The sequence below is a fragment of the Argopecten irradians genome, chromosome 15 (genome assembly GCF_041381155.1).
Source record: "Argopecten irradians isolate NY chromosome 15, Ai_NY, whole genome shotgun sequence".
In the NCBI taxonomy this organism is placed as follows: Eukaryota; Metazoa; Mollusca; class Bivalvia; order Pectinida; family Pectinidae; genus Argopecten; species Argopecten irradians.
This window is the reverse complement of record NC_091148.1, coordinates 24,454,549-24,471,018: the sequence shown is the minus strand read 5'-3', so window position 1 is coordinate 24,471,018 and position 16,470 is coordinate 24,454,549. Positions and strand designations below refer to the sequence as shown.

Genomic DNA, 16,470 nt, shown 5'->3' with positions numbered 1-16,470 from the left:
TTATGGATTTCCGGTAGAATAAAAACAAACCACTTGTTCCAGATTTCAGCTGTTATTGGAACTTAAAAACAGTGAATTTTGGATCGCTTTTTGACTAAATAGATAAGATTAAACAATGAATTGACGTTTTTTTGCACTACATACTGTAAAATTATGTTTGCATCACTTAGCAAGCTGAAAGTCACGTGATTAGACAGAGAAAACATGGCGGAAGGGGAGTGTGCCCACCACTTGTCAAACCAATCGGATTGATGATTTCTGTCTGTAACGTCCCCTGACACAATTTACCAAGATGCATTTCTCTATACCAGAGACGCAGGAACAGCATGATGCTAATGGCACATCCTTCACGGTGTGTTGAAAGTCTGACATCTTGCAAAAAATATTACTCAGTGTCAAAGATCAGCTGGTTCAAACTCATTTTCATTTTCTCATTTTTATGCTGTAACTGCGCATTTGATTTATTATGTCTTCATTTAAGACCTTGCATGCAATGATAACTTTGTACTATATTAAATATTTACACACAGTGTACCAAAATAAGGAAGTTAATTAGTTTATGCTATTTTGCCATACCCTGTTGATGATGCAAACATGATGCAAATGAAGAGACTGACAGATACATGTACATGTACAACGTTAACGTACCCTGAACATTTGTACATGATTTATAGAAAGCAACATATGTATGAAGCAAAAGTTTTAAGGAAAAAACCACAAGATACACTTAATTATACTAATGTGTTGATCGTGCATCATATTCCTCATATAAAATTTGTTAAATGGAAGTGTAGGTATTTATCAGTCACAATAAATTGAATACGTCAGGTTGGGCACAATCTTGCATATGGGTAATAGTTACTCATATGAGTAACAGATACCAAAAATAAAATCCAAAATGAAATATTTTATTCATTTTAATTACATAAGTAATTAAAATTGTATATTATTTAATATGCATATATTTCTCTGCAGATAGGATCTACTCCTTTAACATATTACATTTGTATTGTATACTACATAAGACTATAAATTAACCTAATTATCTTCATCTTATAGTTTATAATCTAATAAGATTTATTTGGAGTTAAATAATAAAACAATAAACTAGCTAACAAACTAATTCGATTTTTCAGACATTCAACATTCATATCAATGGAATGTTTCATTGTTCTGTCCGTTACAGTGTACTGCACACATTTCATGAGCAGGTAAGTACCTTGGCTACTAATAACCATTTGAAATAGCCCTTATTGTTTCCCCTTCATGACACATTAATTAATCAAAATTGGTTGGTAAATTTGTCCATCAAGAATGAAAAATTTAAGGCCAGACGGAACTTTGACAACAATGATGGGATGTCTAAACTCAAATGTTGCAACCAGGAACCAAATTAATTGACAATATAGAATGACTGGCTATATTTGATATCATATAATTATATAATATAGTTTACCAATCAATCCTATATCATAAATGTTTTGTCTTAGTCTAGTTTTCATGTGTCCCATACTTTGAATAGCTATAAGAATTCATAATTATATAATCTGAAAAAAAATAGAATTGATTTCCTGGTATAGCTCCATGAACAAAAATAATTTTTATTTTCAGTTGAAGAAAGAGTTTGGAGCCAATCAGCTTCCCCATTTTCCTCCAAAGAAACTTTTCCCTCTCTCTCCTTTGAAACTGGATGAAAGACGGATACTGCTTGAGAAATTTGTACAAATTGGTATGTGTCCATGCACTTTCACAATTAGTTCACAGATTAGTAGCTTATATATTAGTAGTTATGATGCCCTGACAAATTAGCACTTTTACCTCTGGGTTTAGAGTTTGCCAGGTACAGTAAGGGTCACATGGTGTTCTGTTCAAAATAGAACAATATACTTATATATAGATAATTTTAAACTAGGCATTCTGATGTAGATGTTGGACTCAAGTGATGATTAAGAAGGTGAGTCATTAGATTTATAAAAAATCTTTTGTTTTGTTTAAATTGCAGTAAGCCAAGACCCAAAGATTGCCAACAGTGATGTGTTCAATGGATTTCTTCTTAGTGCACAACAGGTAAACTAAGTCATGGGTGTCTACTGATTAAGGATATACAATGTACAACATAGTTGTCCTTTCACTGATTACATTAATCATATATAATGACATATCAGTACTACTTCCATTCCTATTCTATCTGTTATGTTAATGCCTGTTTTCTAAATGCAAATGAAAGTGAGTGATCTTCACAGAATTATTTATCTGGAAGAGTCAGATCCAGAGCCATTATGGTTTGAGAGTCCTAGGAAGACTTCACTTCTATAGTAATTCAAAATAAAAAGTTTTTAAGTTTCATCTTTTTGAGTTTTAATCATAGCATTTCTTCCAATACTAGGAAACTCAGAAGGAGCCATCAGAAGATGTGGTACTGGATGTGTATTTAATGAATGGGCACAAAATAACAGTGAATATAAAGTCGACAGACCAGACGGATGATGTATTAGAGGTAAGGACGTGGTATTTCTGGATCCTGACCAAAATGATAAAAGTTTAAGAATTGAATTCGATAAATTTATAAATCAATGTTTCATTTATACCTCGTCTGGTACTTTCTTTATTTCATAAAGGCCACTTACCATACTGATGAAACACAGATGGATCCTAGCTGAATATAAAGTTTAAAATCAGGGCTAGCTCTGGATCAAAATTTGGATTCGTCAATTGAAATTTGCTGGTTGCATGTCAATATATGATTCGCGGGGAAAATTTGTAATTTCCTCTATATTGATTAGAAGAAGGAAACCAATGCCAAATATACATGCATTTTTAGGTCATTTGACCCGAAGGGTCAGGATGACCTATTGCCATCATGCACCGTCTGCAGTGCACTGTCTGCCGTCCGCCGTGCGTAAACTTTTCATTCAAACGACTTCTTCTCAATACACAAAAGGCCCAGGGTACTGATATTTGGCCTGTAGCATGCTGGGATGAAGGGCTACCAAGTTTGTTCAAATGAATGACCTTGACCATCATTCAAGGTCACAGAGGTCAAAAAGGCTAAAATCTTTAAATGACTTCTTCTCAAGACCCAGAAGGCCCAGGGTATGGATATTTGGCCTGTAGCATGCATGGATGAAGGGCTACCAAGTTTGTTCAAATGAATGACCTTGACCTTCATTTAAGGTCACAGGGGTCAAATAGGCTAAAAATCCTTTAAACATCTTCTTTAGAATAACTTGGAGGCCTAGAGACCTGATATTGGTCCTGTTACATGCTTGGATGAAGGGCTATCAAGTTTGTTCAAATGAATGACCTTGACCTTCATTCAAGGTCACAGGGGTCAAATAGGCTTAAATCTTTAAACGACTTCTTCTCAAGAACAGAAAGGCCCAGGAAATTTGTATTGGGCCTGCAGCATGCTGGGATGAAGTGCTACCAAGTTTGTTAAAATAAATGACCTTGACCTTCATTCAAGGTCACAGGGTCAAATAGGCTAAAAATCCTTTAAACAACTTCTTGTGAATAACTAAGACGCCTAGAGACCTGATATTGGGCCTGTGACATGCTAGCATAAAGGTCTATCAAGTTTGTTCAAATGAATGACATTGATCTTCATTCAAGGTCACAGGGATCAAAAAGGCTGAAATCTTTAAACAACTTCTTTTCAAGAATTTAAAGGCCCAGGATACTCATATTGGGCATGTAGCATGCTGGGATGAAGGGCTTCCAAGTTTGTTCAAATGAATGACTTTTACCTTCATTCGAGGTCACAGAGATCAAATAGGCTGAAATATTTAAACGAATTCTTCTCTAGAAGCAAAAGGCCCAGGATACTCATTTTGGGCTTGCAGCATGCTTGGATGAAGGGCTATCAAGTTTGATAAAATGAATGACCTTGAGCTTCATTCAAGGTCACAGGGGTCAAATTGGCTAAAATCTTTAAAAGACTACATTGTGTTGTGCTAATAGTCAGATGACCGTTAAGGCCCATGGGCGTCTTGTTTATTCTATAATTGAAATTTGGCACTTATTTGGTCTATGATCATATTTGTGTTTGCTAACGATATACATGTATGTCAATGTAAACATATTCATACACTTTCCAGGCTGTTGCCTCCCAGATAGATCTACCAGATGACTATGTGTATTATTTTGGCCTGTTTCTGGTGCAGAAGGAAGAAGCGGGGGATAACTCTAGTAAGTTTATTTTATTAAACTATTAATAATACATATAAATTGAAATGTTCTGAAGACAAAAAGATATTCTGTTTTAATCAGGCACACAAAAACTCGTTCAGTGCAATTCATCAAATATACTGAATTGGGTCATAATTTTGCATCAAAGAATAGAATGTTTATTACATTCAATCTAAGTAATGTCATGGTTTCTGATAAAATTTTATATAAAAAACAAACTATTTTTTCTATTACTTAGTAGATTTATCAACATTTATTTTCAGTTGTCAGAAAATTACAAGAATTTGAATCTCCGTTCATTTCATTAAAATATGCAAGCAAGTCCGGAACACATCGAATTGTCTTCAGGAAGAGGTAAGTGTTAATCTTTACTCATTCACCCCTTCAGACACATTTGAACTCTTCTACTCTTAAAACTGGAATAATTCATTATTAAGTTACAGGGATGAATGAGTTAAAGTTTCAGAGGTAATTGAGATTTTTGAGAAATGCTCAGCTAGAAATTATAACTGTTCTAGGTGTTATTTCTAAGATATACCAGTCATACAACCATAATCGATATTGCATAAAGTCGTCATAACAACAAGCTTGTTCAGAAGCTAAAATTTTATTTATCCAATTTGAAAGTATTTTTAGGTCACCTGAGACGAAGTCTCAAGTGACCTATTCTAATCGCCTTTTGTCCGCCGTCGTGCGTCGTGCGTCGTCCGTTGTATGTCCGTAAACAATTTACATTTTCGACTTCTTCTCCAAAAACTGCTGAAGCAATTTCAATGAAATTTGCACAAACCTTCTAAGGCATAAGGCCAATCAAAATTGTGAATTATATGGTCCCCACCCCCCAGGGGGCTGTGGGAGGGGCCAAAAGGGGTAAAATTTCAAAAATCTTCTTCTCTACTCACAGATGTGGTAGAATCAAATACTTTTCATAGATAGAAAGGTCCTAAGGTCCTTTACAAAAATTGTGAATTATATGACCCTGGGGTCTCTAGTTTCCCCCTGGGGAGGGGGTTAAGTTTACTATAGTTTATATTGGGAAAACACATTTTTGTGCATTATTTGGTCATTTGTAATAGGAAATGAGTCAAATGTTGTCAGAATTATCAGTATGAGAAGGCCATTTAATCCTATTAACAAATTTTCTATGACTGACCCCCAGGGGCCTTAGGGGCGGGGTCAAAAAGGCTGAAACTTCAAAAATCTTCTTCTGAAATTCTGGAAATGGTAGAATCAAATACTTTTCATAAATAGAAAGGTCTTAAGGTCCTTTACAAAAATTGTGAATTATATATGACCCTGGGGTCTCACGTTTCCGCCCTGGGGAGGGGGTCAAGTTTACTATAGTTTATATAGGGAAAACACATTTATGAGCATGTTTTGCTCAATTTTCATTGGAAACAAGTCAAACTTAGTTAGAATTATTAGCCTGAGATAGCATTTTAATATCATATACACATTGGTCCTGGCTGACCCCCTGGGGGCAGAGGGGCGGGGCTAAAAAAGGGTCAAATAGGCTAAAACTTCAAAATTCTTCTTCTGAAATTCTGGAAATGGTAGAATCAAATACTTTTCATAAATAGAAAGGTCTTAAGGTCCTTTACAAAAATTGTGAATTATATGACCCTGGGGTCTCACGTTTCCCCCTGGGGAGGGGGTCAAGTTTACTATAGTTTATATAGGGAAAACACATTTAACATATTTGTGAACACTATTTGCCCTAATTTTCGTAGGAAATTAGTCAAACTTGATTAGAATTATTAGCCTAAGATATAGGTGTTTAACATCCATATCCGTCCTCGATGACGCCCTGGGGGACCAGAGGGGCAGGACCAAACAGGGTCAAAATGATTAAAATTTCAAAAAATACCTCTAAGTTCACAGGTTGATGGAAGCAAATACCTTTCATAGTCTAAAAAGTAAAATTTATAAATCACTGACCAACTTCAAGGCCTAGTATTTAGTGTTTATATGTCTTTAATTTATTTCATTATTTGTTTCATTATATATTCTAGCTCAGGTGACCGTTAAGGCCCATGGGCCTCTTGTTAAGTTTTTAAAACATTCCACATAAGGATATTGGTATGGCAATTGAATTATAAATCTACATCTTCATTATATGAAATTATTCAACTTTTATTAAGGCAGAATACAAAGGATTATTTTAGTCAATGCAAGATAATTCAGGTTTGAAGAAAACTAGCTATCAATTAAGACTATGAGAAGAAACTGCAAACTTTACACAATGTCATCTCTTCTGTCAGTCTGTGGTCCTTATATTCTATCCAGGATAGAAGCTGAAACTATTATTATTATAAGAACCTCATGATTGGTTTTATAACAGATAAAATCAGTGTTCCATGCTCTTTATTTACAGTTTTTGGGATCTATCATATGAAGATGATCTTCTAGAAAATAAAATTTCCATGAATCTTCTTTATGTTCAGGTATGTAACATGACTGAAAAAATAAAAATTAAAAATAATTGCTTTTGCTTAAAATTGAATTTAGTGGTATTAAAACAAGTTTGTTTATCTTTGTGATTTAAAGGAAGACAGTTCGGTTTGGTTAGTTGAGAAAATGTGCCGCATTTATCATCGAATAACTCCATTTCTTTCATTCAATTTTCCTACATTCAGTTTGCATTCATTAGCCTATAACTAAAGTCTGGAAGCAGTTGAAAGTTTATAAAGTCACTGGTATAGATTTGATTATTTACAGGCCGTAAATGACATAGAGAGACACTGGACCCTGGGCAGTAAGGATCAACTGAAGCACTTATCTTCTCTACAAAGTAAAGGTTCAAAACGTGAGGTATGGATAAACACAATACAGGGGTTTTGAGATCCCAAATGATGTGGGTAAAGTACAATTTACTGTCGATTAGTCCCATCTTCCAATGATTGTGGCGTCATATTTTGATGTGAATTTTATGACGTCATAATCACCAAAAGACTAATCAATGGTAAATTGTACTTTACCCACATCATTTTGGGATCTCGAAACCGCCATATTGCTTTCTCTGTAAAAAAAACCAAAAAAACCCCACAAATACAGGAAGCGGTTTAATACTGATCAATTCCTTCATATGAAAATTTTGCTATTAACAATTAGACATTTTACAGCTCTTAAAAGAATACAATACCTGCAATTATATAATTTATTATGTTTCCATTGAAAACTAAAAAAAACCTATAGAAATCTGAAAAGTTTGGCTATAGTTAGGAATAATAGTTTGCATTAATTTGATGATGTATGGAAAATAACTAAAAAAGGAAGCAACCTTAAATGAATCATAAAGAGGTGCCAGAAGCAGGCTCTCAGACCATGTGATGACTGAGTACAATATTTTGCAGTATTTACGTCTTGCGAGGACCCTCAAGTATTACGGCCATCTTCAGTTCAAGCCATGCGTGACCGACTACCCGAGTCCAAACTCCCGAGCTGTGATATCCGTTGGCAACAGGGAAATGAACTTCAGGATACAAACAGCACCTGTAAGTTACAAAGGTCTTACTGTAACTGTGGAATACAGGAACGTGCTGTGATCATAGACTCTTATATATGTCACAGTAATTATTTTTAGGATACAGGAACTTGCTAAGTTATATGTTAGAGATAATGTTATTGAGGTCATACGTCAGAGGAGGAAGTTACCAAGGTCATATGTAAAAGAAACATGCTGAGGTATTAGGTTACAGGAAATTGTTAGAATTCTGAAATTTATAAAAAAAAATTTGCTTCAACATTGTCAGACACTACTACAGTACAGCGATTCATCACTACTGATCTCAGGTTCTGGATGGTATAATGATGTATTTTATCCCTGAAAATATAGTTGAACTATTCTAGTTGAAAGGCCGAAGCAGTCCATTGTGACATTTCAGGGGTAATTAAGTTGTTTCTTGTAGTTGTAAGAATGCCACGGTGTTGACTTCTCTCTTCTTTTGTCATTTGTTACAAGGGGACATTCTCACAAAACTTCACTCACAATTGTGATCAGCCATTAATTATTAGGTAACAGAAAGATCATGACTGAAATGTATTTTTATATCAGAAATGTTTGATTTGTTACCAGTCTGTGGTATAATGGTACATCAGATGTCATTTTAGGTAACTGTTAAATGGACATATACTGTAAGCTTCATATCCTCTAGTCCTTCTTTTATTGGTATTTAAGTACTGTATGATTGGTGACAAGTGATATGTAATGTGAAAGGAAATAGGTATTTTATCTTGTTACTTATAGAATGTGATAAAAGAGGGAAACTTCCGGATCACAAGAATGAGGTGTTGGAGGATCACAACATGTGTAAGTTTATTTATCGTTTACAGAATACAGCTAGATCTTTTCTAGTTGTCATGAACAAACACTCCACACTTCTGCAAGGTTTACTTAACCCCTCTTATACTGATAATCACATTTACCTACACAATCATGGCTGCACATGCCCAAATTCATTATCATTGGTTTTTTCCCCAGTCTGTTGAACCCAATCATCTAACTTAAATGAATTTTGTAATTCTGAAAAACAGAACAGTATATATGAAGACATGGTTTTGGATATATGCAGTCAAATGATAACTACTAACTGTTTTATATATTCTTAGCTTCAATACGTCTATATTGTAGCTTTGGCTTTTGTCAATATAGATACCCGGTATTTTAATTGAATTATCAAAAGCTGAGGTGGCATATCTAGTGTTTAAGTTGTCCCGACGTATTACCACCTCAGGATCGCATGTTCAAATCCTATATGGGCATCTTAACAGTCCTTAACTGATCCTGACTGTAAATTGAACATTAAGTAATCAAATGAATGAATTATCAATTATCACATTTACACAAGAGTTCACCTAATATTATGTATCTTGATTTTACCGTTTGGCTTTTTAGTTAAACGACAGTAAGGAAGAGATAAGAAACCCGTCAAGTCCACGCCTGGAGCTTGCCTTCGAGTATCTCATGGCCAAGGATACTCTCAAGTGGATTACAATTACAAGTGACCAGGTAAGTGGTGGACTGCCGTCAGTAATGAACACTGTAATTAAATTAAGATGATGATGTGAGGATGCATGATCATTGATTGTTTGATAATAATTTTTGTTATCTTGAAAATTATTTTGAAAAATAACCAGTACAAAAAAGGAAATTAAATTATATATTGTTCACTCTTAATAAACTTTATCATTTTGTAGTAGAAAAATGGCCCTTTGATTTACTAGAAACATCATTTTCTGCCATTCCCTTTGCAATAACTTTTTCTTAAAAGTTAGTATCGAAGTTTAATGCAGTAAGAGCTCAGCCAAGTTTAAAAGTCACTTTTAGCGGACATTATTTAACACAGATTGTGCCCCCTTCATTTACTAAAAGTTTACCTACAATATGTCCTGAAAGCGGTGGATGGAAATTCCACGAATTTGATTGATCCATGTCTCTGTTGCATAGGCTATCCTGATGAGCATGTGTTTACAGTCAGTTGTGGACGAACTAATCAGGAAAAAACAAGGCAAGAAAATTAAACGAGTAAGTACAGATAAACTAATACACGGTGAAATTTGGATTTGTGTTCTATTTCAAATTTAGTTTCCAATAAATAGTCAAGGTTTTAAGAAAGTGTTACGGGTAAGGAAAAGATCATTCATTAGACCATTGAAATCTCATCCATTTAGAATGAATACTGATTCCCAAGAATTATGAAAGTTAACTCATTAAGAAATATGAAAGTTAACTCATTAAGAATTATGAAAGTTAACTCATCATTAAGAATTATGAAAGTTAACTCATTAAGAATTATGAAAGTTAACTCATTAAGAAATATGAAAGTTAACTCATTAAGAATTATGAAAGTTAACTCATTAAGAATTATGAAAGTTCATTAAGAATTTTGAAAGTTAACTCATTAAGAATTATGAAAGTTAACTCAATAAGAATTATGAAAGTTAACTCATTAAGAAATATGAAAGTTAACTCATTAAGAATTAAAAGTTAACTCATTAAGAATTATGAAAGTTAACTCATTAAGAATTATGAAAGTTCATTAAGAATTATGAAAGTTAATCAAGAATTATGAAAGTTAACCATTAAGAAAATTTAAAGTTAACTTATTAAGAAATATGAAAGTTATATGAAAGTTAACTCATTTTTTCCATAAATTATGTTGAACTCTTCTAAATTGAGGCTGGAAAGGTTCAGGGATAGAGTAAGGAAATTAATAGATTCATGCTGTTGTAATTACAATTTATTATTGACAGCCACAAGACAGAAACAAGACTGTATCACCCATCCGACCTCTACAGAGAGGAGATAGCTACGCTGGGGCACTGAGCAGGCAGACATCATTGCCAAGTCCTATTGAGGTAAGGGAAATAACTCTCGTCTGGGAGAGATAAGGGGAGTAACTCTAGTAAACGAGAGTTAAGTGGGAGTAACTCTTAGCAAATAGAGGTAAAGGGAAATTATTCTCATCAGTAAGAGGTAATTAATTAGTTAAGTAGAGGAGAGGGGAAATAACTCTTGTTAAGGAGAGGTAAGGGTAAATAACATAGGCAAGGGGATATTAGCAGCTATCGGGTACTGGCCTTAGACGTGCCATTTCCCAAGCCTCAGTTATATTACATTCTGTTTATCAGGTAAAAAAAACAATATATCAGTGAATTATCTATTTGGAATTTCAGGAGGCACCAAAGAGTAACGGCCAAAGCGTGATAGAAAACAATGCATTTGACACAATAGGGGACGACGACTTATGAAAAGATTACCAACACCAACATTCAATGAATTTTCTCAAGAATGGAAGTAAGCTGTTCAAAATTGCCATGCTTCTTGAGAAATATTCATCATTTATCATTTAAAAGAATGATGTAAATTTTGTTTTATTTGAAACTCTCCTTTTAGCTTCTTGGGAAATCTATGAAAAAGAGTTGAAAGTAAATGCATGCTGAATGAAATGTTTTTCAGGGGGATTAACTCTTTAACTACTTCTCTTACTGGAGGATTTTGATGTTATAACAAAAAGGAAGAGTTCTAGAGGAGTAAATTTTAGCGATCGTTACCGTAGTAACACCAATCAAATGTGTGAATGTATATACATTATTGTTTTGTGAACTACATGTTATACATGTTTTTGCAATATCTAGATGTCATTGTTAACAGGAGATGTGGAATTAGTTTACAATATGCAGTAAACTTTGCAATACTTTCATTGTGAGGGCAAATAATGTCTTTCATTCTTGTGTACTAATATGGATGGAACTTTGTGTGGGATACAATAGTCATGTAGTAAACACAATTCCATAGCAGTATATATCGTCAAGGACACGAGATATAGTTGATGAATTGTGTTACCATAGAAACAATAGTGGTTGACTGCAGAATTGCTGACATGGAAAATATTATTATAATTAGTTGAATATTGTTACCATAGAAACAATAGAAGATGACTGCAGTCAATGCTGTCATGGAAATGGTAAAGTGTTAAATATTATTATTTTGAATATTTCTGTCATTAATGAATGTGTTATTGGTCTAATTCTACTACAAAACTGTCTAATCTGACCCCCAGCTATTCTACACTATTATTTATTACATAATTCTAGTTTCTATGAAATTACCAAATAATTTCCACAGAAAAAGAACACAACAATTTTATCTACCCTGTAGCAATTCTTACAATCTTGCACAAAATTAAGTTAGTCTATTGAACAACACATACATGCATAGATTGGCTTACCATGTACCAGTATTACTAGTTTTAGGACATTTCCTTGGAAAATTTAACTTGACTCCGTTTCTTGAAAAAAAAAACCCACCAAGATTTACAATTACTTTTATTTAAGGTCTTCTAATACCCCGCCCTAATGCCGACTGGGTGTCATATTAGACAGCAATGTCTGTAGTACATTGTAATTATTATGTGTTCAATTTAAAATTAAGATGCCATGATGTATATCTATCCTAACTAAGAGTAATTATTTATCCTCTTCACACAGATTGTCTCCCCCTTTGCTAGTAGTCTGATAATGAACTCAGTTGCCCCCCTTGGCTAGCAGAGTCTGATAATGAAATATTGTCTTCTGTTGGAAATTTGTGTTGGAGAGATTATAAGTTGTATTTACATATATACTTTAATCTATCAAATATCTCTAAATGTACACAACACAAACATACTACAGTCTCCAAAAACAGGCATGCACACACCACACCGCATAAATAAGGTCACATTAAATGACTGGCTGTTTATAGAATGTTTATCAAATAAACCACTAAATGTACAAAGCACAAGAATGTATCTTGCCTCACCTAAGCAGCTTTTCTTTGATGGGGCTAATTACCAGGAACAAACTTATTAATTGATATAGACATTCAGGTTTGTGTAAACAATTGTCGCATGATGGACCAAAATAGAGAATTTGATGTAGTAGATCATATTGAGATGCAAGTAAAATGAGAATTTTCTCCCAACACCCCTTATATTATATTTATATTTGATTATATGTCCCTCCTACCCCTCTACAACAAATTATTATTGAACAGCCCTCAGTTCTATACAAAGTTGTCTACTTATACACCATCCAAGATATTCCAGGGGATAATATCACTATCGATATATCCACCCCTAGACTATGTCATAGAAAAACTGAAGGCAGCTTAGAAGAAAAGTAAGGCAATAGCAGGCCTGCAGTGATTACAGAGAATGAAGCCCAACTTGAAAGCCATATAGTGTACAACAAAGGGCCAAGCTTTCAGTCTCACATGTTGTCTCACACTGAGCCTTTATTTTTGCTCCGACATGTTCCTGATCCAGGGATGGACATAACTACAGTGATAGTAACTCCTGGAGTTTTGAGAATGCTTATACATAATTGTGTCTTTTATATACAGAGGCTAGACTCTAGCTATCATATATATACAGTTGTTACTTCATCTCTTGAGAACAGTATTCAGTTTATTTGAGTATAACATTTTTGATTCTGTGATTTATCCCCTATGTTAATTGTTGCGTTTGATAAACAGATTTATATCGTTGTGTGAAGTTTTTTTTTCAGATTAAACATCTACCCTTTCCTATGATTCCATGTGTTCTGTAATAAGATTTATTTTAGAGTGATGGGGTCAGGTAAATGTTTTATTGAACAGACCATAACTATCGTAATGGTGTCTAGAATGTGTGTCCAGTATACATCTACATATCTACACAGCTGTATCCAAATACCATGATGGACAGGTGCCCTTTGTAATAAACCCCCTTTAACAGGCTATATATATAAAGGATGTAGGATAATTAGGATTTAACAGAGCTAACATCAATCATGATAATGTGGTTGGATGTGAGGTTCCTCTACACCTCGGTAGTATGCCAGGTGATTCTAGGAAAATTGGGTTGACCTATTGACCCCTGGAAATTCATTATGAACTTTTCTAGCTTTTTAACCAGAAGATTTCAAAAGTGTCTTCATGGGTGAAGGAGCTATTAAAGAATATCATTCTCAACAGCAGGTGGTTATAATAAATTAACAAACCTCCTTTGTAGCTGTTAGGATTAATATTCAATAAACTTTTATGGTTGTATAAATTATTGATCTTGTCAGAATCCCTGTCAGGTGTTAAAAGTACTAACTAACTAAAGTCAGAAATGTCATTTGGATCTGTATGTTAAGAGATACTTCCCTTCATTTGAATTCTAGAGTTTTTGTTGAAAGTATACATCAGCTAATGCCTGATGTTAATGCCATATATTGTTACCGATATATATTTATATGTACCATGGTACAAATTGTTTCTGGTTTCTTGTCATATTTATATATCATATTTTGCCGATGCATAGTTTTACGCAAATTTATCTTTGGCTTTCCAATGCAATTATTAGAGTCTATAACTGTAATGCTATGTTTGTTTTCAATTGATTAGTAATTTTACCATCATATACCATTTTAGTGCACATATATATAAAGAATTCATCAAGCCAACTTAATAACCACTTATGGTGTACTTAGAAATCAGGTATAAAACAAAACCAGCTTACTTAATAATAATTTTTGTCAAGCTTTTGCAAACTACACGTTTACTTAGACCATATTTGCAGGTTTACAATTTGTGTAAAACAGTTCGTGATTTTAGTTCGAGATTAACGACCACCGTATTTGATCAAATAGTACCTAGTAGCTTATGTCACATTCATAATTTGAAGGTTTTTTTGGGGTTTTTTTGCCCAATTAGAATAAATGCATTTCTTAAAAGCGATACTGGTTGCTACTTGGTTCAAATACTGTATTATATGACTTGTTGAATATATCCTGTACAAACATTCCTTCACTGTTAATATTTAGTGTAAATGTGATTTTATTGTTAATATTTTCATGTTGTATATCATTGTTAGTATACTTTAAAGAGATTTATTTGTATCATTTTAGAATGTCACTCAATCCACTGGTCCCTGTATGTCCCTGTATGTACATTAAGTAAATATCAATTAAGTCAAAGTTTTTTTTTCCAAGTTGAAGTTTTGTGTAATGTTTAAATGATATGTCAGGAACATGAATACTAGCATTTCAATACCCGTAGACGCAAGGCTTTAGACCAAAAAAATAATATGTCTGTTAAGGGTTACCCGACCGACCCAATTTTTTTTAATCCCCGACCCTAATTTTTTTTCCTACCCTTTTCTACGGAAAAAAAAGTCATGATTTCGATCTCAGACTCCGGTTCTGGCCATCATTTTAGAGTGAAAGACACTTAAAAAAAATCTTCCCGACCTACAAACCCTATTTTTTTTGGCAATGTAACCTTAAACAGACTTTTTTGTTTGCCTTATATATACATTGTATTCTGTCTGTGCACATTGAGAATTACCTTATATATACATTGTATTCTGTCTGTGCACATTGAGAATTACCTTATATATACATTGTATTCTGTCTGTGCACATTGAGAATTACCTTATATATACATTGTATTCTGTCTGTGCACATTGAGAATTATCTACAATTGCGGTTAGGTGTTGATTGTGACATCATGGCCGTTTTCGATTATACGGTTTAACAGGTTTGACCTAGTTGTTGGTTTATGAATTTAAGAAGAACCTGGTGATTTTATATTGTTTTCAGATGAGTCTTGAAAAAACCCTCACAGGTCTGTCTTCACAGGTCTGTATCAAAAACTGCAGGTCCGTCACGGTTTATACACGAAATAATGACTTTTAACCAACAGTAAATATAAACGAAAACCACTCATTTTTTTGCAATTCTAACATCAGTGTTTCACTTATAAAATAAATGATGTCACAATCAATACCTTCACACAAGGGAAATAACTCTGTAACATGCAAAGACAGAAACTATTATACCCAACAGTTACTAAGATAATCTGTCTCTAGAAAGTGACAAAGTTAATTAAAAAGCTGTTGATTTGTGTATGAAAACTTTTTCCTCAAATAATGTTTAGCGTGAATAGTGAAGTAAATGCATATGAATTTTTTTTTCACTTCCTCTGTAAAAACTAGAGCCATTTTTATTTACATTCAAATTACATGTTTTCATTTCAGTATGCACTAAGTATGGGTGGATTCCTTTTACAGCATTGAGTCACAATTCAGTTTATTGTCATTTTCAGTGAGAAAAAGCTTATGTACATAAAATCTATCATCATTTTCAGAGATTAATAAATAACACAGAAAAGAAAATTTGAAGTTTTCTCACTATGAGCAATGCGAGACTCTTGAACAGCCTTAACTGTAGAAACAAAGCTTGTTAATGTTGAAATTTTCGTTTACATATTAAATAGATACACTAAAGCTTTACTCATTATGGGCAACTTGTGCTTAACTAATCATGTTGATTTTTGCCAGGGGAGACAACCCTTGGATCAGTCTAAATCAAAATCGTTCTATGAACAATGATTTGTTGTAACTGCCATATGATATTGTGTTTTGTCTTTAAACTGAATATGTTCCTGTTATTTCAGAAATTGTATATCTTTGTATGATTCTTGATAAAGATATTAATAAAAAAAATCCACATACACAGTTTCATGGTAGTCAGTGTATTTGATTTTTACAGTTTCTACACAAAATAGTCGCAATGACGGATCAACATGTTACCATTTTACAACTAGCCTACTACCGCTTGATCAGGACATTTTAACAACGCTTGGTGATGTCAGTGATATATCATAGTTAATTATTTATAAATTATATGCCCGGTATACACATGTTTGTTGCAAGAATAGTACTACAGTGCTAATGTTGTATTTTACTCCAATATGCGATGTTTACCTCGTAAATAAAA

At 33.5% G+C, this 16,470-nt stretch overlaps 1 protein-coding gene across 1 annotated transcript; it reads left to right on the top strand.

Moving 5' to 3' along the window:
• Positions 1-40: 40 nt before the first annotated feature.
• On the top strand, positions 41-16,209 carry LOC138308918 (sorting nexin-17-like). The gene is made up of 15 exons (XM_069249973.1): positions 41-352; positions 1,137-1,211; positions 1,612-1,729; positions 2,003-2,067; positions 2,387-2,497; positions 4,098-4,188; positions 4,452-4,542; positions 6,563-6,632; positions 6,907-6,999; positions 7,542-7,682; positions 8,435-8,497; positions 9,083-9,196; positions 9,635-9,712; positions 10,441-10,545; positions 10,864-16,209. The coding sequence occupies exons 1-15, from the start codon at positions 293-295 to the stop codon at positions 10,936-10,938; spliced, it is 1,350 nt and encodes a 449-aa protein (XP_069106074.1). The 5' UTR covers positions 41-292; the 3' UTR covers positions 10,939-16,209.
• The last annotated feature ends 261 nt before the right edge of the window (positions 16,210-16,470 follow it).

Excerpts from the sequence above, each read along its gene's own strand:
- LOC138308918 (XM_069249973.1), top strand. The coding sequence starts at position 293 with ATGCATTTCTCTATACCAGAGACGCAGGAACAGCATGATGCTAATGGC. Across the intron at positions 2,498-4,097 it reads AGACGGATGATGTATTAGAG|GCTGTTGCCTCCCAGATAGA; the intron begins GTAAGGACGTGG and ends TACACTTTCCAG. Across the intron at positions 7,683-8,434 it reads TCAGGATACAAACAGCACCT|AATGTGATAAAAGAGGGAAA; the intron begins GTAAGTTACAAA and ends TGTTACTTATAG.